Source organism: Phoca vitulina, unplaced genomic scaffold (genome assembly GCF_004348235.1).
Source record: "Phoca vitulina isolate PV1807 unplaced genomic scaffold, GSC_HSeal_1.0 scaffold40, whole genome shotgun sequence".
Classification (NCBI taxonomy): domain Eukaryota; kingdom Metazoa; phylum Chordata; class Mammalia; order Carnivora; family Phocidae; genus Phoca; species Phoca vitulina.
In genome coordinates, this window is record NW_022589743.1 from 12,696,961 (window position 1) to 12,721,872 (window position 24,912).

Genomic DNA, 24,912 nt, shown 5'->3' on the forward strand with positions numbered 1-24,912 from the left:
ACTTGAGGAGCCAGTCTAGGGCCTAGGCGCAGACGCACTGAGCCTAAGCAGCCGGTGATGGCGGCAGCAGCGGCGGTGGCTGCGGCGGGTCCGGGCCCATGAGGCGACGACGGAGGCGGGACGGCTTTTACCCAGCGCCGGACTTCCGAGACAGGGAAGCTGAGGACATGGCAGGAGTGTTTGACATAGACCTGGACCAGCCAGAGGACGCGGGCTCTGAGGATGAGCTGGAGGAGGGGGTGAGGCCCGGGGTCCCGGGGGGCCCGAGGTGACAGGGCCGGGGCGGCGGCGCGGGCCCTGGAAGCCCGGCGCGTTGGAGAGCGCGGAGACCCGGGGGGGCGCGAGTAGTCTCCAGGAGGAGCTAGGCGCCGCGCGGTCCGAGGCAGGGGAGCGGGCGGGGCGGACCTGGCCCTAGGTGTGAGGCCGCTTCGGGGCTCGCAGGTGCAGGTCGCGCCGGTAGCCCCAGATCAGCGCAGCCCGGAGCAGTCTATTTGCGGAGGGGACGAGAAAGGGCGCGTGGTCGATTCCTCGAGCTGTTGAACTTGAGTGTGGCGGGGCGCGAGTGGTGTAAGCGCATGTTGGGGGGAGGGGGACTGCGCTTTCTGGGTGTCCCTTAAGTGCAGGTGAAGTGCTGAAGGGTTTCCCTTCGAGTGTAGGATTTCAAGTATTAAATCTTCAGACCTCCCACAACCACCTCTCTTCTCGGCCTGTCGCTTCTCTCCTAGGAAGCGCTCAGCTGTTAGAAGTGACAGCTGAAAACTTCTGTCGGGAGTAGCGCTGCCGCTGCTGTTACAGCCACCAGGAGTTTTATTTCGGGAGCAAGGGGGCTCTGCTGCATCTTCCAGGGTTTGTTTGTTTGCTTTTTTTTTTTTTTTTAACCCCCCCCCTTCCGTGTGACTTTTTTTTTTTTAAACATTTATAACGACACACGGCATTTGTAACTTTTCCCCTAGTTGAAGATGTCTACATTTTTTCAAAACACTTTGTGTAATTTGGGGGTGGAAAAAAACCAGCGTTGACAGCTGTGATTTGGCGTGCCAAAAATAAATTGCTTGAACTGAGACTTGTGAATGGTGGTGCGAGGGCTTTCCTTGCTGTAATTTAGGGTACTAAATTTAGAATTGTTTTTTCCTAATACATAGTTTGGTTTTACCTTTGCTGTCTGAATAGTTTGTTATTCTTTATGGAATATCATTCTTTTTTCAAGATAAATTTATTGAAAAATCACAAATTGCACTTGAAGTTCAAAAATACTGTTGTCATACTATATCACTGATTCTGGGCAAATGATCATCCGTGATAACCTCATGATAATTTAGATTTTAAATCCCACTGTCTAGGTGAGTACATGAGTTAAGGACTGGTGTCAGATGTTTGCTCTATGTAAGGGGCTTCCCTTTTCCTCACCTGATTTTCCTCTTCTGGAAAGTAAGTTGTGCCCCGCTTGTTGCCAAAAGATCTAGATGCTATAAATAAAGAGCTTTGAACATTGTAAGAAACTAAGTGGGCTGAAATAATATTGTTCTTTTCATAATCAAATAAGTCTAATAAAAATCACACAGTTTGTAAGGTGGGTATTGAGATGTGTACTTTTTAGTGTGTTTGCCTACGGAATTCCAGTTAGCCTCTTAATCGAATACCTGATACACTACATACAATTTGAAACGAATATGGAACTACTTTCACTATGTATTGCATACTTTCATTAATTATATTGGCTCCATATGGCAGTGGCTTTGAAGCAGGGCAGGGGAGAAAATTGGATAATTCAGGAGACGTTAAAGCAATTGGAAGTAAAACACTGTATTAAGATTTCTGTTATGAATTGGGACTCCTTGAGATGTATTTTGGCCTACTCCTGTACGTTCATTTTGCTGGGTACAAGCAAACAGGTTTTTGAGAGAGTGTGGAAGAGGAGGCCAGAGAGATTGGTAGAAATATGAAAGAGAAAGAAATATGACCACTCTCCTGGGGAGGGGAACTTTGGAGAAAAAGCAGAGGTAAAGAGGATTTTGAGGAAGAGCCTTCAGCAAAATTTATCTTACTTAGCAATGATTTTGGAGTTGAAAATATTTCTTTTGAGTGTGTTATTCTAAGAGGTTCCTCAAGGTGGACAAGCGAAAAGAGTTGAGGATGGGATTGGGTTGGCCACCTGAGGAAATTCAGTGACACCCAGGTTTCTCTAAAACAAAATTTAAAAATTTTGAAAAACAAAGGAGGTTTAGATTCTTGAAAATCTGGCTATTTGTGAATATGCAACATTTAGTACACAAACTTTTAAAAACATTGGTGCATATCCGAGTAGCCCCACTTCTTCATCGTATAGTAAGGAAACGGAGGCATAAACCAGAGAGGTGATTGCCCAAGACCACATAGATAACTAGTTAACTAGTAGTGTCTTCTGACTCCAGCCTGCAGGCTTCATTGCATAGCTTCTTCATTGCATTTACTAGTCTTGTTCATACTGTACCTCTGTGGTGGGTCAGAAGTTGATTCAGATCCCTCCAGGCATTGTCACTGACTGTGTGATTTAGAATAAATTGCTTATTCTGACACTTTTTTCTTCTCTGTCAAATGAGGATTATGTGAGATTAAGTATATAAAATACTTAAGATATTCTTGCATATTAAGCAGTTAGCTAGTTCATGGAAATACAACTTGTCAGTGTTACTCATTGCCAAGGAACCAAACATTCAAGTTTACCCTCATCTATGCCTAGAGACTTAATAAATGCAGTTATACCAGAGGTGCTGCATTTTTGAAACTGTAGGATTTTTAAAATTATTGGTCCTATTCAGAGATACATGCCTTTTTAGATATGTTACACTGACTAAATTTGTATTAGGAAATATATGTATTTATACATCATAATTAATTCTTCAGTGAGTAAAGGATGAGGACAGTAAATGAATGCATTTATGGATAAAGCTGAATGTTACCTAAGAAAAGACCCTGATTGAATACCTCAAAGGACTATATTAAAAAGCAGCGGGTAAGAGCATTTTTTGGGAGGGGGCTGGATGGTTAGGTTTGGGTCTTTTTTGTTCGTTTTTCATTGGTGATGGTATAATTTGGGGAGAGTGAGTTGAAACTAAGGGAAAGTTTTCCTCTAGAGATTTTCACTAGATTATGAAGATGTTGGAAACCTCTGTTTTCTGTGGAGACACAAAGTTAAAAGAGTAATAGAAAAGTCTAATCCTTAATTTTTACTTTACTAATTCAAAATTTGAAGTAGTCACAGAAGCTTACTGCATGAGTTTCAGATTGGGATATCAGATTTTTATTGAGCAAAAAGTTTAAAATTTTTTAGTGCTTTGAAAAACGAAGTGCTATAGCTAATAATGTTCACTGTTATGAAAATTATAGAAAAACATCAATGCTTATCCTGCATTATAATAGGCACTATAAAGCACTTTTAAATAGTTCAAGATTTTGAGCAAGGTTTACTCCTTTTCTCCCAATTCATTGAATTACTGAATCTTATTTTATAAGGAAATGTCTGTGAGCAAACAGCCAGGCAAGTGGATAAACAGTATAATGAATATCTGGATTGAGGATATTTCACCCGTTCTGTAACAATTTATTTACATGTTTATGAAATGTTCCCTCTTTGATTGGGATTTTAGGCATATTAACTTGAATTTATATACAATTTTAATTTAAAACTTTGGAAATAGTTTGGTGGGCTGGTTTGAAACATATCTTGAATAGTACCTTAGATGAGCAGGATTCACTTTGTCAATCATAGTAGCACGTGAAAAAGACTATTGGATGGGTCATAAAGCTTAAAGCAGAAGAAAAAAAATCTAAAAAGTTTCCTCTGAAAGAGAGTTGTCTATGTATTATATAATGTTAGCCTGATGCTTCTGGTGTGAGACTTTTCTAAAGGTAACATGGGGTAGCAGAAAAGCATTGTGCCTCAAATGCTTCTGCTCCAGAAGGTAACGGTAGGAAGTTATGAACACAGATGCAGGTGCTAATACAGGCCTGGCTGGCTCCGGAAATGAAACATAGCCACAGGGCATATCTTTCTAGGTGGCTTCAAAGTCATGGTTTAGTGTTAACTACCCTGTGGTCTTTAATTTAAAATTAAGTAAAACTAACATTAAAGTAAAAACAATTATATATTTCCAGTTTTACCACATTTGAGAGAAGTTAGTCTTTTGTCTTTAAAGTGAAACCATCATACGTGATTATGTGAAGCACCAGAGACCAAAAAACCGTTAACCATAACTACCCCTACCCCCCAAAAGAAACTGTATCAAGTTGAAACTGCAAGAATTTTTTTCCCCTTGATACTGCTTCATCCATTTGGCTCAGTCTAACATTGAAACATATATCCCTAGTATTAGACTTCATCCTGACTTGTTCACACTATGAGCAAATTTTGGCTGAAAATTTGTAGTTTGGGGGGCATTTAAGCGTCCCTTGTTTAAGAATACTATCAGTTTTCTGGGTGCCTAGTGGCTCTGTTGGTTAAGCTTCTGCCTTCGGCTCTGGTCATGATCCCAGAGTCCTGGGGACTCGAGCCCCACGCTTCTCCCTCTCCCTCTCCCTGCTGCTCCCCCTGCTTGTGCTCTCTCTCTCACTGTCAAATAAATAAATAAAATCTTAAAAAAAAAAAATACTATCAGTTTTCTTTGTGTAGCTTGAATGTGCAGTGGTACCTTTGAAGGAAGATGTGTTCACCTAAATATTTTTTTAATTATTCTAAAATGTTCAATAAAAACTTAGCATTTTAAAAAAGTATTTAAATTCCAGTTAGTCAACCTGTAATATTAGTTTTAGGTGTACAATTTAGTGATTCAACACTTAAAAAAACATCGTTTTTGAAAGCCCAATTAAGTGATATCCTTTTGTATAAATTGAAAGACTCATAACCAGACTATATTCAAGAATACTCATTTTAAAACTATATTTTATAATATTAATAACTGAATTTCTACTGCCAAGTTATTTTTTTTAGTATATGTGCTGCCGAAGCGAGCACCCAAGTTATTTTTTTTAACAATTACGTGACTTTTAGTATATTTATAGAGTTGTACAACCATCACTGCAATTTAGTTTTAGAACATTTCTATCACCCTTAAAAGAAACTGGGCCCATTTATAGTCACTCCTTATTGCCACCTCAATCCATAGGTAACCAGTGGTCTACTTTCCATCTCTATAAATTTGCCTTTTCTGGACATTCCATATAAACCAAATCATTCAGTATGTGGACTTTTGTGTCTGGCTTCTTTCACTTAACAGGACGTTTTTGAAGATCATCTGTGTCATAGTATGTACATAAAGCCAAATTGTATTCCATTGTATGTATCAACCACAATTTATCAGTTCACCAGTTGATGTTCATTGGAGTTCCCATTTTTCGACTGTTGTGAATAATGCTGCTAAGAACATTTGTGCCCAAGTCTTTATGGGACATATATTTTTATTTTTCTTGGGTAGATACCTAGGAGTAGATTTGCTGGGTCATATGTTAAGTCTATGTTTAATTTTTGAAGATACTGCCAAACCGTTAAAGAGGTTGCACCATTTTACATTCCTGACAGTAGTGTACCAGTGTTCTAATTTTCTCTACTTCTAATTTTTTTTTTTTTTAAGATTTTATTTGTTTATTTGACAGAGAGAGACACAGCAAGAGAGGGAACACAAGCGGGGGGAGTGGGAGAGGGAGAAGCAGGCTTCCTGCTGAGCAGGGAGCCCGATGCGGGACGCGGGGCTCAGGCTCGATCTCAGGACCCTGAGATCATGACCTGAGCCGAAGGCAGACACCCAATGACTGAGCCACCCAGGCACCCCTAATTTCTCTACTTCTTGCCCAACTTTTCTTTTTAATTATAGCCACCCTAGTGGATATGAAGGGATATCTCAATGTGATTTTGATTTGCATTTCATTTCTGTAATGGCTGATGATGTTGAACATCTTTTCAGGTGCTTATTAACCATTTGTGTATCTTGTTTGGAGAAATACCTATTCAGATTCTAACACACTTTTTAAAAAATTGGGTTATTTTAAAATTTTGAGTTGTAGAAGTTCTTTCTTTATAAATTCTTCTGTGGGGTTTCTTTTCACTTTCTTTATTTCTTTTTTTTTTTTTTTAAAGATTTCATTTATTTATTTGACAGAGAGAGACACAGCGAGAGAGGGAACACAAGCGGGGGAGTGGGAGAGGGAGAAGCAGGCTTCCCGCTGAGCGGGGAGCCCGATGCGGGGCTCGATCCCAGGACCCTGGGATCATGACCTGAGCCGAAGGCAGATGCTTAACGACTGAGCCACCCAGGCGCCCTCTTTTCACTTTCTTAATAATGTCTTTTGAAGGGCAAAAGTTTTAAATTTTGAATAAGTCCAGTTTATTGGGTTTTTTTTTTTCCTTGAATCGTTTGTTCTTTTGGTGGTGTGTCTTTTTCAAAGATTTTATTTATTTGATAGAGAGAGTGATCGAGAGAGAGAGGGAGAGAGTGCACGAGTGGGGGCAGGGACAGAGGGAGAAGTAGACTCCCTGCTGAGCAGGGAGCCTGACATGGGGCTGGATCCCAGGACCCTGGAATCATGACCTGAGCTGATGGCAGACACTTCACTGACTGAGCCATTCAGGCGCCCGTTGGTGATGTGTCTTAAGAAATCATTGCCTATCCCAAGATGAATATTTACTCCGTCCTAGGTTTCTTTTAGGAGTTTTCTAGTTTTAGCTCTTACATTTAGGCCCTGATCAGTTTTTTTTCAAGATTGATTTATTTATTTGAGAGACAGCGAGAAAGAGAATGTGTACACGCAGTGGGAAGGGGCAGAGGGAAAGGGAGAGAGAATCCCAAGCAGACTCTGTGCTAAGCATGGAGCCTGATGCAGGGCTCAGTCCCATGACCCTGAGATCACTACCAGAGCCAAAACCAAGAATTCGACGTCCAACCAACTGTGCTAGCCAGGCACCCCAGGCCTGTGATGAATTTTAAGTTAATTTTTTAGTGTGGTGCAATACGGTGTGAAGTAGGGGACCAAAGTAATTTTTTTGCATGTGTATATCCAAATGTCCTAGCACCATTTATTGAAAGACTGTCTCTTTCCCATTGAATTTTCTTGGCATCTTTGTCAAAAATTAGTTGACCATAAATATAAGGGTTTGTTTCTGGACTCTTAATTCTATTTCATTGAACTATATGTCTGTCCTTATCCCAGTACCTCATTGTCTTCGTTGCTGTTGCTTTGTAGTAAATACACTTTAAAATCAGGAAATGTCAGTTTTCCAACTTTGTTCTCCTTTTTTCAAAAATTGTTCTAGCTATTTTGGGTCCCTTGCATTTCTGTATGAATTTTATGGTCAGCTTGTCAATTTCTGTAAGAAAGGAACCTGGGATTTTGATAGGATTGAGTTGAATCTATAGACCAGTTTGGTTAGTAGAACCATCTTAAACAATATTAAGTTGTCAGATCCATGAACGTGGAATGTCTTTTGATTTATTTAGATCTTTAATTTTTTTCAGCAATGTTTTATAGTTATCAAATGTATAAGTCTTACACTTTTGTTAAATTTTTTCTAATTGATGCTATTTTATTATTGATACTATTGCAAACAGTTATTTTAATTTCATTTTTGAGTTGTTCATTGTTAGTGTACAGAAAGTTAATTAAATTTTGCATCCATTTATACTATGGTCAGAATAAAAATGTTTGGCCAGCGTAACTCTTGACAATTTGAGGGTGCTGCTTAATTATTTTGCTTTGATCAGCCACATTATACACTACAGTATCTTGGACTGGTTGTGGTTACTGTAGGCTTAGTTAGGTTGTAGTTACATGTTATGTTAGTCTTGTGTATCAGAATCATATTCAGAACAGTACTTTTTGTAAATCATTTGATTTAGTAATTCATACTTAGAATCTGGTGCCTTTAGTTTCATAATACACAAAATATATCTTTTGAATAAATGTAATTTTTAAAGGAGCTATCACCTAGTTTGTAGATCATTGATCAGTAGCATCTGTAGCTTGTCATAGAAAATTAAAAGTGAAATCCCTGTGGTATCGTGTACCTTATTTTGTTCATCACTACATTTGCTGGTTATTAAAGTATGGAGAATTTTTAAGCTGGTTTATTTCATTCATTTCTCATTTAGTAGTAGGGTGAAGCATTAAGTATTTTGATTCTATGTTTATGAGATTATTTATGTTTAAAACTTTAACATTTTTCAGGGTCAGTTAAATGAAAGCATGGACCATGGGGGAGTTGGACCATATGAACTGTAAGTGTATATGAAAAGATTTCATTGTGCTGTCTTTCTTACAAGTAGGTTTTATCAGTTCCAGTTTGTAGCCATCATGTGATTCCAATAACCTGTTCTTAATTATCTAGTCATATATGTACACTTAGTTTATTGAGTTCAGCACCATATAGTAATATATCCAGGGTTTTGAGATCATACATAGATTTTGAGAGAAAGATGTTCATTCTGACTTATAGTATACTGAATATGAGTCTGAGTGGGTAAGGAATTTTCATTAGGTTAATAGAGAGTCAACTTTTCTTACTTAAAAATAAAATTTTTAGAAATGCCTTCCAAAGTCAAATGCTTTTTGTTTTGCTTGTAATACATCATTCATACAGATATGTGCAATCTCAAGTCATTTTAGGCAAACTCTATTAAATGAGAATGGTGATTAATCTGCTCTGTACCCCAACCTTAAGTAAAAACCATGGGTTGGGGTAGACCAAGATAACTCATATAAAAAGCATTGAAGGGACAAATTGCCACTTAAATGCCACTTTTGGAGTCTTTAAATCAAGCTAATGGTAGATATGGAAAGGTGCATGGATACATTTTATTAGCAAGAATTTTTGTAGCATAAATTCTTGAACTAATTGGGTACTTCTACAAAGTTCCCAGATTTTCTGAAGTTGCCAAATGAAGTTGGATAATACCTAGTCTCATAGACATTTTGAATGAACTAAATATGAATAGCTAGAAGACTTTTTTGCCTTTGTCAACTTAATAAACTTGTTCTAATTTATCTTAGTTTGGGGGTGCTTGATGTTTAAAAAAAAATAATAGCATATTCTGTAAACAAGCAGATAAGCAATTATCAAGCCATCCTAATCTTGACCTACCTTGCCATTGAATCATTAGTTTACTGAGAGCACAGATAGTAAATTTGTTGTTATATACCTTTTCCTTTTTACTTATTTGGATTACAATTATAGTAAACTGAAGATAATTTAACTTTTTGAGAATTTACTTTTGGTTTTACTTTTCTCCTCAGTGGCATGGAACATTGTGAGAAATTTGAAATTTCGGAAACTAGTGTGAACAGAGGGCCAGAAAAAATCAGACCAGAATGTTTTGAGCTACTTCGGGTACTTGGAAAAGGGGGCTATGGAAAGGTAGGAAGTATTTTTGAAATAAGAGCTGTTGTCTGTCTTGGGTAGGTTAATTTTTAGATCCTGGTTTAGCAGTCCTCTTCAATCTTTGTTTACTAGCTATCAGCAAAGGATATGATCACTTAACCTGGTATTATTTGAGGGATGTACAGAAGTTCTCTTCCTACCAACGTACACATAAAAGACTGACACATAATAGGCACTCAGTCAGTATTTGTTGAATAAATAAATAGGCAACTGTGCCAGGCAAAGTCTATTATTAGAGGAATCTTTCCTTCTTTTGGTTAAATGGAATCCTCTATAGGTATCCTCTTAAAAAACAAACCACTCCTTACTTTGAGGAGGCATGGCCATTAAATTGTTACTATTACTGAGATCTAAATCTGAATTGGTTTTCTTTGACTTGCAGTATTTGGAGCATTAGAGTTAGGGAAGCTGAAAAATATAAGAAGGGAGAAGAAAAATGAAGAGAACTTCTTAGCTTCATATTTTGCCCAAGTCTTTCTAATTTGTGACCTCACCTTTGTGATTCTGCCCAAGAAAATTTATACCTAGCTATTGTTTATCAAAACATAGAATTTGGATAACATTTTAGTAGTTAGGATTAAGTTTAAGAACTATTTATGGTACTGTGTAGTGTTAATTTTTTCATAGCGTGACATTTGTAGGTTCTTCTCAGGCTTAAGGACACATTCTGATGTGTTCTAATCATCTCGAATGTGGAACACATGCACTTTGAGTCTCACATTATTTTAGCTATTGCATGATGTTTTATATAGTTAGCCTTTTTAAGGAATAGGTAAACAGTAATTCCTGTCAACTATTATTAAAGTTTTATGTGAAGCAAGAATAGTGGCATTCCTGGAAGAAACTTAAAAATATTTTATAATTTTTACTTTTGGTATTCTGCTTCTGGAAACCCTGATTATAGCTTTTTCCAAGAAAACTTGGATTTTGTGTATGAAGTTATATAGAGTGCTCATTATTGGATGGTCACTGACCAACTTTGCCACCAGATGTCAGCAGACCAAATAGGACAGTCCCATGTTTAACAGATTTTATTACTAAATTTTTAATATAGTCTGCTCTTTGAGGTCATCATTTTTGCACAGTCTTTGTGTTACTAGTTTTTATAAGAATATAAACTATGTATCATCTGTTTTCTATAAATAGGAATTAAGGGAGTGTGACTAGCATAGTTTAGCTTTTAATAACAAACACTTTTATTTTTTATCCAGGTTTTTCAAGTACGAAAAGTAACAGGAGCAAATACTGGGAAAATATTTGCCATGAAGGTGCTTAAAAAGGTGATTCCTTCCCTCCTCTTTGTTCCTTTTCCCTTTTTTTTTTTTTTTTAGAGTAGGCTCCACGCCCAACATAGGGGGTGAACTCCACGACCCTGAGGTCAAGAATTGCATGCTCTACTGACTGAGCCAGCGAAGCGCCCCTCCCCAACTTTATTGTTAATTGCTATAAAATCCACATTTTGGCCTAAAATTCTCAGTCAAGAAAATGTATTTCTAACACAATATGACAAGTCCTCTTAGAATGTGAGATATGTTTCATTATTGGTATTCCTGTTTTCTGCTTGGTGAATGTGGAAAGGAGAGCTCTTTTAATTCTCCTCTGAAGTAACTCTTTTAGCTCTTTGTTCTGGTCTCCATATTTCTAAGTAATAAGCATGTTCTGCTGTCACTTAATATAGCAGTTTTAGAATTATGTATTGACTTCCACTCTACTCTCTTTCACTTCTTCCTCCCTTTTCCCCATCCTCTCATTTTGCTTTGTTTTCTTTGAGTCTGTTGTCTTCTCATACCTTCCAACAACTCTGTTCAGGCCAATTTTCTATGGTCCCACTTATTAGGTAGTCTATCAGTTCCATTTATTTTCCTGTGGAATCCCATCAGAACCTTCTGTCCCCCTATTCCTGTCTGTATTGGTAGCTCTTGAGGCATAGCTGCCATTACTGGACTTTCACCACAATCCTTGGAATCCCCTTGGCTCCATCAGTGTTGGATTCTTTGTTCCTGGATTCTATATATTCCTTTATCTTACTTTATGCCCTTGTTCCCTTTTTTGGTGACCATCTACCAATGGCTTCCTGAGAAAGGGTACATGAAGGTAAATTTTTGGGGAAATACTGCGTATTTGAAAATTTCCCTATTAGACCCTTATGCTTGTTTGATTGTTTGAGTGTGGTTTTGAAGTTGAAAATCATTTTCACCCAGGATTTTGCTTTATTTGCATTTAGCCTTAAGTGTTTCTGTTAAGGAGTCCCTTGCCATACTGATTCCCATTTCTTTTTATTCTTTCCTAAAGTTTTTTTTTTTTTTTTAGATTTTATTTATTTATTTGACAGAGACACAGTGAAAGAGGGAAACACAAGCAGGGGGAGTGGGAGAGGGATCCCGATGCGGGGCTTGATCCCAGGACCCTGAGAATATGACCCAAGCTGAAGGCAGACACTTAACGACTGAGCCACCCAGGTGCCCCTGTTTCCTAAAGATTTTTAAAACTTACTCATTTGAGAGAGAGTGAGTGAGACCCAGCAGAGGGAAAGGGAGAGGGAGAAGCCAACTCCCTGTTGAGCAGGGAGCCCGATGTGGGGCTTGATCCCAGGATTCTGGGATCATGACCTGAGCTGAAGGCAGATGCTTAACTGACTGAGCCACCCAGGCACCCCCTGATTCCCCTTTCTTTAGAGATCTTTCTTTCTTTCTTATTTATTTATTTTAACTTTTTTAAAAAAAAGATTTTATTTATTTGTCAGGGAGAGAGAGAGGGAGAGAGAGAGAGCACAAGTACGGGGAGCAGCAGGCAGAGGGAGAAGCAGACTCTTTGCTGAGCAAGGAGCCAGATGTGGGACTTGATTCCAGGACCTCGGGATCATGACCTGAGCCAAAGGCATACACTTACCGGACTGAGCCACCCAGGCGTCCCTAGAGATCTATTTTTCTTTAAAGATATCTAAAATTTTCTTTTGATTTCTGTTGTTCTAAATTTTTTACAGTGGTGTGTTTATCTTGCTTTGATCCTTATTATTTTCTTTATTTTTACTCTTTCAATCTTAAAAGTTCCAATCTTAAAAGTTCCAATCCTTCAGCTCTAGGAGGTTTTCTTAAATGGTCTCTGATAATTTCCCCCTCTACTTGGAGAGGGGGAAGTTTTCTCTTCTTGGATTTATAGTTAGTTGGATATTGGACCTCCTGGACTGATCATCTATTTTTCTTATCTTTTCCATTTGTCCATTTCTTTGTCTTTTTGTTTACTCTGAGATTTTTCTAGAAATTTATTTTCTAATCCTTTTACTGTTTTTTTAAGCTATCATATTTGTCGTTCTCCAGAGCTTTGTCATTTTTTCTTTTTCTTTTATTTATTCATTTTTTTAAAAGATTTTTATTTATTTGAGACAGAGTGCAAGCGGGGAGGAGGATCAGAGGGAGAGGGAGAAGCACACTGCCCACTGAGCAGGGAGCCTGACGTGGGGCTCAATCCCAGGACCCTGAGATCATAACCCGAGCCGAAGGCAGATGCTTAACCAACTGAGCCACCCAGGCACCCCTCATTTTTTCTTTTTATAGCAACCTATTTTATGAGTACATTACCTTATTCCTCTGAGGGTATTAATGATAATTCTTTGAAATATTTTTTTGTTCTATGCATTGTATCTCTTTTCTAAGTTCCTATATTCTTTGAGTTTGATTTAGTCTCTTTCTTCCATGTGAAAGGCCTTCTTTAGATGCCTGGTGTCCTTCACTGATTGTTCATATTTAAGAGTAGAACTTTGAAAAGCTGATCAGAAGTTCCATCTGTTTAGGACAGTCATGTGGTTAGCTGGCAATTGACTGAGAACCTCCAAATATCATTGTCTATAGTCAGTTGGTGCTGAGAAAGATCCTCTATTCTTTTGCCTAGAAAAAGCATCCTGGACCTGGATGGGAGAGAAGAGATGAAGATCTTAACCTTTCAACATGCAGACCTTCACTGAAGTCAAGTTTTTACTTTAGCACTTCACTCTGTATCTGATCCTTCACTCTTTTTTTTTTTTTCTGGAGAGTACACCTTTCTAAGTGCTAGTAATCTACCTGTTTTTAGTCCTCCACCTTCTGCCTTCTGCAGTCCCTAATGACTTTTTTTTTTCCTTTCTTGCTTTTTATTTTTGTCTCCAGTTTTTGAACCTACTAAGGTTCTATAGATGGAATCAGCTTCTTTTGAGTTCTCTGTGCAGGCATTTAGATTTGATCATATTCTACTCCACTGAGTCATGTACCATTGCTTTATCCCACTCTGTTTTCTTCACTTTTGAGGTGTGGAATTAGATGCATTTCCTAGTTTTATTGAAAATGGGTTATGTGTGTTTGGTTTCTTGTTCTTTTTGTTTGGGATTGATTTCTGAAAAGATCACACTGTCTTTTTTTTTTTTTTAAGATTTTATTTATTTATTTGAGAGAGAGAATGAGAGAGAGAGAGCATGAGAGGGGGGAGGGTCAGAGGGCGAAGCAGGCTCCCCGCTGAGCAGGGAGCCCGATGCGGGACTCGATCCCGGGACTCCAGGATCATGACCTGAGCTGAAGGCAGTGGCTTAACCAACTGAGCCACCCAGGCGCCCCAAGATCACACTGTCTTAAAACAAGTCTTACTACAAAACTATATTAAAAGACAAAACAACTTTTAACAAAAATTACAGGGTTTATAATACTTTGGTCTTTATCTTTCTGATTTTCACTTAAGCAGTATACATGATTTATTAGTTTAAAAGCTGAGGAACAAATATGACCACAACTTTATTGGTGATTGTCTTTTTTTTTTTTAAGTTTATTTATTTATTTAAGTAACCTCTACACCCAGTGTGGGGCTCAAATTCATGACCCCGAGATCAAGAGTCACATGCTGATGCTGTTCTGACTGAGCCAGCTGGAATCACCCTGGGGATTGTCTTAAAAGAAGCAGTTCAGATATTCTGAACATCACTTTCTGTATCAATAAGTCAGTATTAATCTGCTGTCTGGCTTTCCCATTGGAATCATTTGAGATTAATGATGTTTTGATCTATAAAATATGTTAGGTATAGAATTGGAGAGAGTATAATAATGCTTGTCCTAGAAATGTTGAAAGAAGTATTGGACAAGATTCTTAGGTTAATTTATTCCTTTTGATATATTTTATAATCAGGGCTGACCATAATTAATCATAATTCTGTCTTGAATGAAGTATGTTTCTGGCATGGACATCTTTAATGAAAAGAAGAGGGTGTTGTTTTTCCGCTGGTGGTGGATAGGCACAGTGTATTGGGAAATCCATAGACTTAATTACTGCTAAATGTCAGACCTCGTTTTTAGCCCCAGGCATCCAAGACCTAACTTGCTCACCTCTCCTTTTGGTTAGTTACCATTCCCTCCCACTCTCAGGGTTTTTCTTTCCCCAAGCTTGGCTAGAGAGTCAGATGCTGTCTCATGTTTTCCTTGCTGTCCCTGAAAACAAGCTCACAGCGTAAATAATGAAAGTGAAGAGGTTGCTAGGGTTAAGTCCAGAATTTTAATTCCTAACTAGATAAGATGACTGTATGCTGCCTTTGAGTTTCTTTATTCTGATTTTATTATTATTAACCCTCCTGAACTTTGTATGCAGTAAGAACATATGTCTTTCCAGCCTTGAAGATCAAATCAGAGTAGAACCACGTGTCTCCTTATCTTAAATGAGGTATTTGCATCTGGACAGTCTGTTTGAATTTATCAGTTCTCCTGGGATTTTTTACAGGAATGGTACTATTTGGGTATTTTCTCAGGGTGGAATGTTGAGGAAAAGACTTTCTCTTTCCTGCCAGTTGCAACAAAAATGTACCCTGAGAGCAAAGTACTATTGCCCATGGCATTAATTCAGCCCACACTGTAAATTTTAGACCCTTTGGCTAAAGGCTTGTGGTTCACAGATTGGTCATCCTTTTTCCATTCCTTTTATTGAATCAATTGAGAACTGGCAATGTGCCAGGCATTATGCTGGATACTAGGATTTAGCATTTGAGGCGAATGTGGTCTCTTCCTCTCACTCTGCTTACTATATAATTCAAGGGAAGAACTGTTAAGCTTATTCTTAAAATTTCTCTTCTATCTTGTGGTCAAAATCCTTTCTACATTGAGGTTGAAACCTCCCTTACCTTTTATCATTTTTTTTCTCACTCCTGAGCCTTGTTATCCTGTATGTCTTCGCTGTCCTTATATTAAATAAGTAATCAGTAGCCTAGCCTTTCTAATTCCTTGATCTCAACTCTATCAGCTTTCATTTCCATTCCACTTTACCAGCCCCCATAGCTGTATTCTCCACCTCTGAAGTATTGGACTACAATAGAACAATAACCTCTCACTTCTTTATTCCTACAATGCTTGGTCTTTGGCTTTCAACCTTTTAGTCCTTTGACCTTTCTGGGTTTTTTTCTAAAGTTCTTAACCCCCTTCTTATTTCACTTTATTCTGAATCCAGCCTAATCAGCATGATCTGCCATTTCAGTCACTTGCTAGCGCCATTGACCTTATGTTTAGGAAAGTCCTACTTTTTTTTTTTTTTAAAGATTTTATTTATTTATTTGACAGAGAGACAGCAAGAGAGGGAACACAAGCAGGGGGAGTGGGAGAGGGAGAAGCAGGCCTGCCGCCCAGCAGGGAGCCCGACAACGGGGCTCAATCCCAGGACACTGGGATCATGACCTGAGCTGAAGGCAGACGCTCAATGACTGAACCACCTAGGTGCCCCTGGGAAAGTCCTACTTTTAATAGTTTAGTTGTTGGGGCGCCTGGGTGGCTCAGTCATTGAGCGTCTGCCTTTGGCTCAGGTTATGATCCCAGGATCCTGGGATCGAGCCCCGCATCAGGTTCCCTGCTCCGCGGGAAGCCTGCTTCTCCCTCTCCCACTCCCCCTGCTTGTGTTCCCTCTCTCACTGTGTCTCTCTCTGTCAAATAAATAAAATCTTAAAAAAAAAAATAGTTTGGTTGTTAATGCCGCTTTATTCCTGTATTTCAGTTACTGAGCATTGCTGGCAGAAATCACAAACTTGTAGATTGCTGCTAGGACAAATTCGTAGTCCCCAAATCATTTGGACCCTCGGTATTCACCAGCTATTTTTCTTTCCTTCTTTCCTTCTTCCTTTCTTTTTTAAGATTTTGTTTATTTGACACAGAGTGAGAGAGAGAGAGCACACAAGCAGTGTCAGGCAGAGGGAGAGGGAGAAGCAGGCTTCCTGCTGACCTGGGAGCCCAATGTGGGGCTCGATTCCAGCACCCTGGGATCATGACCTGAGCCGAAGGCAGACACTTAACTGACTTAGCCACCCAGGCACCCCACCAGCTGTTTTTCTCCATGTCCCTAGACAACTTCTTCCGTTCTCTATAACTTTGCTATCAGTCCCTCTTACCTCTTTAGTAGACTGCCTCTCTTCCTATTTGAGGCTGTCACATGTGATTTCCTTCCACTTCCTGTTCTAATCCCTACCCCTAATACCATATTAATCTGCATTTTCATTTGTCTTTACTTCCTTCTCTCCAGTGTTAGTAAGAGATATATTCCTCTTCTTTCCGAGGTTAAGCCCTCTCTTTATGTTTTGGATCCCATCTCTTTCTGCCTGTTAGGGGTCTTTGTCACTTCTTTCTCTTTTTCCATCCTCTATCCTTACTTCTTTCTTTGTTTAAGTATATTCATGTCTTTTCCATATTTAGTAAAACAAATCCTTCTCACAAAGTCTTCCTATGGCTTCCACCCTCTTTGCCTTTCATAGCTGAATTTCTTGAGAAGTCATGTTTTACTATTTTTTCATTCACTATATTTTGACTTAATGACTCTACTTTAAAACTCTTGTCATCACCAGTCTCCTAATGGCTGAATTCAATGGTCTTTACTTAATTCATCCTTAATTTACTTCTCTGTTACATTGAAGCTGTTGACCACAGCATTTTGAAACTGTTTTCTTTACTTACGTGATTCTACTTTACTAATTTTTCAGCTTATCTCTTAGTCTCTTGCTTCCCAGACTTTCTCAAAATTACTTATTTAAAAAACTCAAACCTCCTGAGCAGTTAAAAAATAATGTTTGAGGGTGCCTGGGTGGCTCAGTCGGTTGGGCGTGTGCCTTTGGCTCTGGTCATGGTCCCAGGGTCCTGGGATCGAGTCCCGCATTGGGCTCCCTGCTTGGCGGGGAGCCTGCTTCTCCCTCTCCCACTCCCCCTGCTTGTGTTCCTGCTCTCACTATCTCTCTCTCTGTCAAATAAATAAATAAAATCTTAAAAAAAAAAAGTAATAATGTTTGAAAATTTTCAGACTTTCCAAAGGGTTGCAAGAATAGTACAGTGAACACCAACTAAGTTTGCCATATTTTCTTTGTCTGCCCCTCACTTTCTCCATCCCTTCCATGTATATGTATATTTATGCATATTCAAAATTTTCATTCTTTTGCTGTACAATTTGAAAGTTAATTGTAGATATCATGGTATTTCACCCTTATTTTCTTTAGTTTGTATCTCTTAAGAGTAAGGGCATTTTCACATAAAATCACAGTGTAATTATCACATTTGGGAAACTTACCGTTGATAAACAGTTGCTGTTTTCTAATATATCGTCCATACTCAGATTTCCTCAGCTGTATCAGTATATCTTTTATAGCTGTTTTATTTTGTTTTTAATATTCGGGATTTAGCCAAGGATCACATATGCATTGAGTTGTCCTATCTCTTTAGTTTCCTTTATTCTGGAGCCATTTCCCACCCTTTTCTTTTGTCTTTCATGACATTTACATTTTTTTTTTTTTTTTAAAGATTTTATTTATTTATTTGACAGAGAGAGACACAGTGAGAGAGGGGAACACAAGCAGGGGGAGTGGGAGAGGGAGAAGCAGGCTTCCCGCCGAGCAGGGAGCCCGATGCGGGGCTCGATCCCAGGACCCTGGGATCACGACCCGAGCCGAAGGCAGACGCTTAACGACTGAGCCACCCAGGCGCCCCGACATTTACATTTTTTGAAGAGCTCAGGCCAGTTGTTTTGCAGAATATCCCTTAATTTGGATATGTTTCATTGTTTACTCATGAAAACACCTAAATTTTAAATTTAGGTTAAATACTTTTTGCAGGAATATTATGTTCTCAGTGTATGGTATAATAGGGATATGAATATTCTATCCTAATAATCTTTTACCCAGTGGTTTTATCATCCATTGTTTCTTATCTAAATCAAATATTACTATGGTGATTACAAAATGGAGACTTTTCTATCTTGCCATTTTGTTTCTATATTGTCATTCTTCTATAAAGAGCTTTTTATACTTCCTTTTTTAAATTTAATTTTTTAAGAGTCAGTATGGACTTTTTATTTTCAGTGTGTTATCCATTTCTTTCATTATTCATTTGGTCCTCAAATTGTCCCAAATTTTGCTACAGAGAACTCTTTTAAGATGGCTTCTATGTCCTTGATATGTCCTTGTCAGTTTTTGAGTACTTCCTGGTATAATAGAGTGCTCCGGATTTCCCTTGCACTTTCCCTAACTCTGGCTTAGAACCATCTTTTTCTCTAAGGAACCCTGGTTTCTTTTGGTAGAGAAACCAAGATCTGGGTGCCAGCTATGCTCCTTACTACTAAAGTGTCATTGTTTCTGGCTCTTTCAGTGGGTAGAGCTAGGAGGTTTTTCTTTTTAAATCATGGCTTCATATTGATATCCCTAATTCCAGTCCAGTTCCATAGGGCTTTTCTTATCTCAGTCCATATTTACATCTCTGGTTTTCCACATTGAGAAGCCTGGTAGTAACATCAATAAATTTACTCATTTGCTCAGTTGTACAATATATGCATAATAGTTTGAGAATTACAATATCAGTATTATTAGCAGCTACAAACCTACTAAGTGTGGCATAAGATTTCTTTGCAATTTTTGTTATGCTTACATATATGTCATTAAGAGTGTGCCATGTAAAGTTATTTAAATATCTTTTTTCTCCTATGGTAAAATTATCAGGGTAATATTCAATTACATTTATATATTTCTGTTGTGTTCAGTTTTATTTCCCTCCCCCATCTTTGTTGATTTAATTTTAGTTTTGGAATGTATAAAACATTACCATGGTTCAGAATTCAAAAACCTCCATTTTATAATCACAATAATATTTGATTTAGGTAAGAGAAAAAAAAAATTTGATTTAGGTAAGCTAAAACCATTGAGGTTTTACTCCGAAGATGTACTCAGAAGTCTAATCCCATTACTTAATCTTCCCACTGTCATTAGCTTTTGGTTTATCTTAGTTGTGTTCATTATTGAAGATATAAGGAGATACATATACATATTCTTGTTTCCCCTTTCTTACACAAAAGGTAGTATACTGTGATACTGTTATGCCATATATGCTCTTTTGCACCTTGCTTTCATAGAGACATTCCCCATTCTTTTTATAGCTTTTTTTACACATTAGGTAGATAGTCCATAGGTTTTTATCCAGTATTCTATACATGGGCATTTAGGTTGTTTTTAACATTTCACTTTTATAAATAATATTGCAACTAATAACCTTGTGTATATGCATTTTCATGTTACTGGAGATGTACCAGAACTTAGTCCTAGAATTTAGACTTAACATGTCCAAAAACAATGCATCGTTTTCCCAAAACTCTTCTTGACTTCCATTTCCTGCTTTGAATGATAACCATTGTTCTATTACTTGTGCAGAAACCATGGTATCATCATTTCTTCTCAACCTAGTCCGCAAGTGCTGATAATACATCTTTATCTTTTCTTTTTTTGTTTTTTCCACCTTCCTTTTCCTTTTCCTTTTTTTTTTTTTTTTTAGAGGGGGTTGAGTAAGGGTAGAGGGAGAGGGAGAGAATCTTAAGCAGCTGACGTGTCCAGCATGGAGCCCATTGCCAGGCTCAGTCTCACACCCTGAGATCATGACCTGAGCTGAAATCAAGAGTCGGACGCTTAACTGACTGAGCCGCACAGGTGCCCCCCAACTTCATTTTCTTAGTTAAAGGTCTTACTTTACTTACTTTACTGTACTAGCCTCCTAACTGGTCTCATTTCTTCCCTAAAACTCCACACTGCTATTAAACTGTCTTAAAGCCAAGGGTTATTCAATTTCAGAACCTCAACATTTTTCCTCTGCCTCTAAGATAAGATTCACACTCTTTTGCCTAGATACCTAGGCCTTCCATTTCTGGTCTCCACCTACATCGCCAGCCTAATCTCTAGCCACTTCTAACCATACTGAACTACTTATAGGTTCCCTAGACATGTCCTGTCAAGCCTCTTTGGCACTGGAAATGTTTTTTTTTTACCCTCTGCATTTCATTTTAATAATTTTTTATGATACAGTTTAGGTATTGCCACCTCCAGGAACACTTCTTGCCATGTCAGATGTAGTTGCTCTGTTCTCCCAAAGCACCTTGTGCTTACCTGCAGTGACTTCCCTCTCTTCCCCGACACTTTGGACTTCTATAGGCTGGAGACTTCTGTTAGTTCTTCTTTCTTATTACAGAGCCTGGAGCATAGTAGACATTGAACAGTTAGTGAATATATGAATAAACTTCACCTGTTTACATTTTTTAAAAAGGTATCTTTAGGTTGTCATTTACATGTTCACTGCAAAAAATCCGAACAGTGCAGATATATATGAGAAGTGAATGTCTTCCATTACTCCTATCTCAATCTCTAGTGGGAACTGTGAGTAATAGTTTAATATTGGCAAGAAAAGCACAAAATAGATTTTCCAGTTACTATAGAATAAAAATGTCTACTGTTTTGTTCTTATAGATCATCTCTTTTCCTTTAGGCAATGATAGTAAGAAATGCTAAAGATACAGCTCATACAAAAGCAGAACGGAATATTCTGGAGGAAGTAAAGCATCCCTTCATTGTGGATTTAATTTATGCCTTTCAGACCGGTGGAAAACTCTACCTCATCCTTGAGTATCTCAGCGGTCAGTACACTCAGTTTGGTGTAATTATTTGCATTTGCTCCAGAAACTGGGTCAGACATTATTTTCCATTGGAAAAATGCTTTTTCCCCAATGCGATTAAATAGTTCTTAAAATTGACAAATACATTGACATAAGGAATTCAGATGTGACCATATGTTTCTTTTCGCAGACAAATATAAAGGAAACTTTAAAGGTTAAGTTTTTTCCCCATCTGTAAAATTTTATCTTAATCCTAATCCTTTTGTAATCAATTACTTAAAATAACAAACACCTAATTGATACAGAGCCATCACAGTGACTGCACTCGGGTAAGATACTATAATTCAAATGAACCATCAAAGCCATTTCTTTCCAAACTCAAATGGAAAACTTGAGAGTATTTAAGATATTGAGTATTTTCAAAATTGCATCTCTAAACAGAAGAATTTTTTGGTTGAATGTAACCTTTTTGATAGACTGTGCAGTTTATGTAGGAAGACATCCACAATTTCCAGGGCTTATTACCTCCTGGAAACTTGTTGCTTCTTACCATTTCTAGATCACAGGTATCTATTTCCAGCCAACATATTTGAGTTTTCTGAAAAGCAGGTTTCACAATGGCCTGTAACATGGAACAGAAAGCTGCAGAATTTAGCAACTTTTTTGTGACTGTTGTTGCTATTTTTTGGGTAACTTTATTTTGACATGATTTCAGATTTACACAGAAAAGTTGCAGAAATAGTACAAAGACTTCCCACATACCCTTCACCTAAATTCCCCAAGTGTTATCATTTTACAGGTGTTTTGTTTCATCCTTCTTTTCTCTCCCTCTCTATGTATATGTATACACATGTATGGGTGTGTATATATGTATGTGTATGTATATACATGTACATGTATACATATATATACATGTACATATATGTACATGTATATACATAATTTTTTTCTGCATTGCTTAAGAGAATGTTGCAGACATGATTTCCCATTACCCCTAAATACTTCAGTGTATATTTTCTAAAATCAATGACAGTATCTTAACTCTACTAAAATTATCAAAACTGGAAATTAACACTGATACAGTAATATCTCAGTTTCCTTTAATCTAGAACAGTTCCTCAGTCTTTCTTTGTCTTTTGTGACCTTGACATTTTTGAAGAATATAGGCCACTTGTTTTGTAGAATGCATCAATTTGGGCTTATGGGATGTTTCCTCAAGATTAGATTCAGGTTATGCATTTGGGGAGGACCATCAAAATGACATTGTGTCCTTCTCTGTCAAATCAGGAGGTACATGATGTTTATATCTTTGTCCCATTACTGTTGATATTTACTTCGATCACACTTATAAGGTGGTGTTGGCCAGTTTTTTCCCTGGTGAAGTTTTCCCTTTGTAATGAATAAGTATCTTGAGATACTTTGGGATTATTGAAATATCTTGTCTCTCATCAAGCTTTCACATACAGTTTTAGCATTCATTGATTCTTGCTTGAAACAATTAACTATAATGATTGCCAAGTGATTTTTCTTATTCCATCGTGCCTCATTCATTATTTGGCATTCTACTGTAACAAAGAGCTTTCCCTTCTCTCCCATTTTAAAACTTAATTTATTGCTCTCTTCATTGATTTACATCATTGTGGGCTCATGGATTCTAAGATTATTCAGTGAGATATAATTCTTTATTATCATTATTTATTTTGATATTCAAAACAGTGCCATGCTTTTAACAAAGCTGATGCCGGCTTCCTCTGGATTAAGAGATCTGAAAATATAGAATAAGGGTATTCACTAATTTTAATTTGTAAGGGTGGCTTAATTATATACTAAAGTTTTTCTGCTTAGGGTAAAATGTGAGAGAAGTTTTAACCAAGATTATTTTTTTAACCTCAGGTCTGGAATCTATAACTATTTTGAAGTTTAAAGATGTACAAACCTGGAACTCCAAAATACATATTTCACATAAAAATAAGAACACTGCTAAAAATAGAATCCTGAAGACTTAGTTTTAAACCTGTATTTTTTAGAATCTGTTTTTTATTTTTAAGGGACTGATATCTTTTAACTGTGGTTAGAAATGGGTTGGAAATGAAGATTGTTTTATTTCTAATATCTTTTCCTTTTCTTTACAGGAGGAGAATTATTTATGCAGTTAGAAAGAGAGGGAATATTTATGGAAGACACAGCCTGGTAAGTGAAATTTTTGTGGTTGCAGGGATTCAGGTAATGATTCATATAATTAAAAGCAAAGTCCTGTTCCCACTATGGGCAGCCAAATGATTCAATAAATTGTTCTGGAGCCAGTCAGTCACTCAGGACTTCAAGGGGGAGAAGCATCTTTGGGGCGGGGCAGCTTTTGGAGGTCACATCATTCCTTTGCCCCCAGGCCTTGGGTGGAACGCTCTTCACGCCAGTTCCTAACAGAACCATTCTCACTGGGGCTTTCTTTCCTTGAATTGGTAAGCTGCCTGCCTTGGCTGTGGGTGAGTGTGGTTTTCCGGTGGAACTTTATGTCTGGAACAATGGAAAGTATCAGAAATCATCTCCTCTTTTTTTTTAGACTTTCCAGTTCCCAAGGTGCAGTCTTAGGGAGGTGATAAGCCGGCACACATCATCTGTGGATTGATTCTATGGCCAGGATGGGATCTACCCTTATATTTCTTAAGATGGCATCTGCTTCAAATTAAAAATATATACATCCTTTTGTGAGATGACAGTATTGGGTAACAATAAATCAGTTTATCCTACACATTAATTGAATAGAAAACACTTATATGTTTTTTCTACCTTAATTACCAAACTGCATTCCATTGTTTAATTTCAGGCCTTTTCTAACACAGAAGCTGCATTTAAGAGCCTTAGGGATGAAGTACCCTTTTTTGGAGGAGGCTCTCTGAGCCGTGTTGGAGGCTGTATTTGTGGTCCTGCTGGCTGTGAAACTGCCTCAGTCCTCTAGGACACACCCTCTCCATCCTGGAGTAATCTGCAGGATTGCAACATTGTTATGCAGCCAGTATTGCAGTGCCTTGTGCTTTTCGAATCCAGACAGGGTTGACTCAGCCCTTTATTCTTTTGAGGTAGATAAATTTGAGTGTCACACAGTTTATAGTTGTGGGCTGGCTGGCAAGAGGGAGGGCAGATACTGTGGGCATGAACTGTATATAATTATGCAGCTATATTAAGGGATGAGCGGGCTTCTAAGGGTCAGGTTATTTATAAGGTATCTTTTGAAACTAAGACTTGCTGTCTGAGAATAACAAAGTTCCTATGTCCTATGGGATTTTAAAATTGGGGGTGGGTGGGAGTAATTTGCTCTGATCTGAATGACTATTGGCCTAATTCCTACACAGAACAAAAACCAGTGACAGTTTGGCATATTCTGGACTTCTTTGCAATTAGCAGTATGTTCTAATGATGAAATAAAACATTTTATAGTTTCACTAAATAAGTGAAACATAAATGTCACCATGCCTTTTGGCAGTATCCTACGCCATCTCTTTCCCCCATCCCCACCCCCATCCCCACTAATTTGGTCTTTGGTGCATGTCTATTTCTTTCAAGGAATTTTGCTCCATACATAAACTGCTTTGAGTATATTACTCTTTTTAATTTTA

At 37.8% G+C, this 24,912-nt stretch overlaps 1 protein-coding gene across 7 annotated transcripts in view; it reads left to right on the forward strand.

Moving 5' to 3' along the window:
• The first annotated feature begins 23 nt into the window (after nucleotides 1-23).
• RPS6KB1 (ribosomal protein S6 kinase B1) overlaps nucleotides 24-24,912 on the forward strand; it is a 41,207-nt gene continuing 16,318 nt past the window's right edge. For 2 of the 7 annotated variants that reach the window (XM_032428468.1, XM_032428471.1), the window contains exons 1-6: nucleotides 26-239; nucleotides 8,194-8,243; nucleotides 9,259-9,379; nucleotides 10,615-10,683; nucleotides 21,172-21,319; nucleotides 23,431-23,488. In XM_032428468.1, the coding sequence (XP_032284359.1) occupies nucleotides 99-239; nucleotides 8,194-8,243; nucleotides 9,259-9,379; nucleotides 10,615-10,683; nucleotides 21,172-21,319; nucleotides 23,431-23,488 (587 nt within the window). In that variant the 5' untranslated portion in view covers nucleotides 26-98. Of the gene's footprint in view, nucleotides 240-427; nucleotides 847-8,193; nucleotides 8,244-9,258; nucleotides 9,380-10,614; nucleotides 10,684-21,171; nucleotides 21,320-23,430; nucleotides 23,489-23,684; nucleotides 24,374-24,912 lie in introns of those variants that run through there. The other 5 variants (XM_032428473.1, XR_004302310.1, XM_032428472.1 and 2 more) reach the window with 5 other exon arrangements.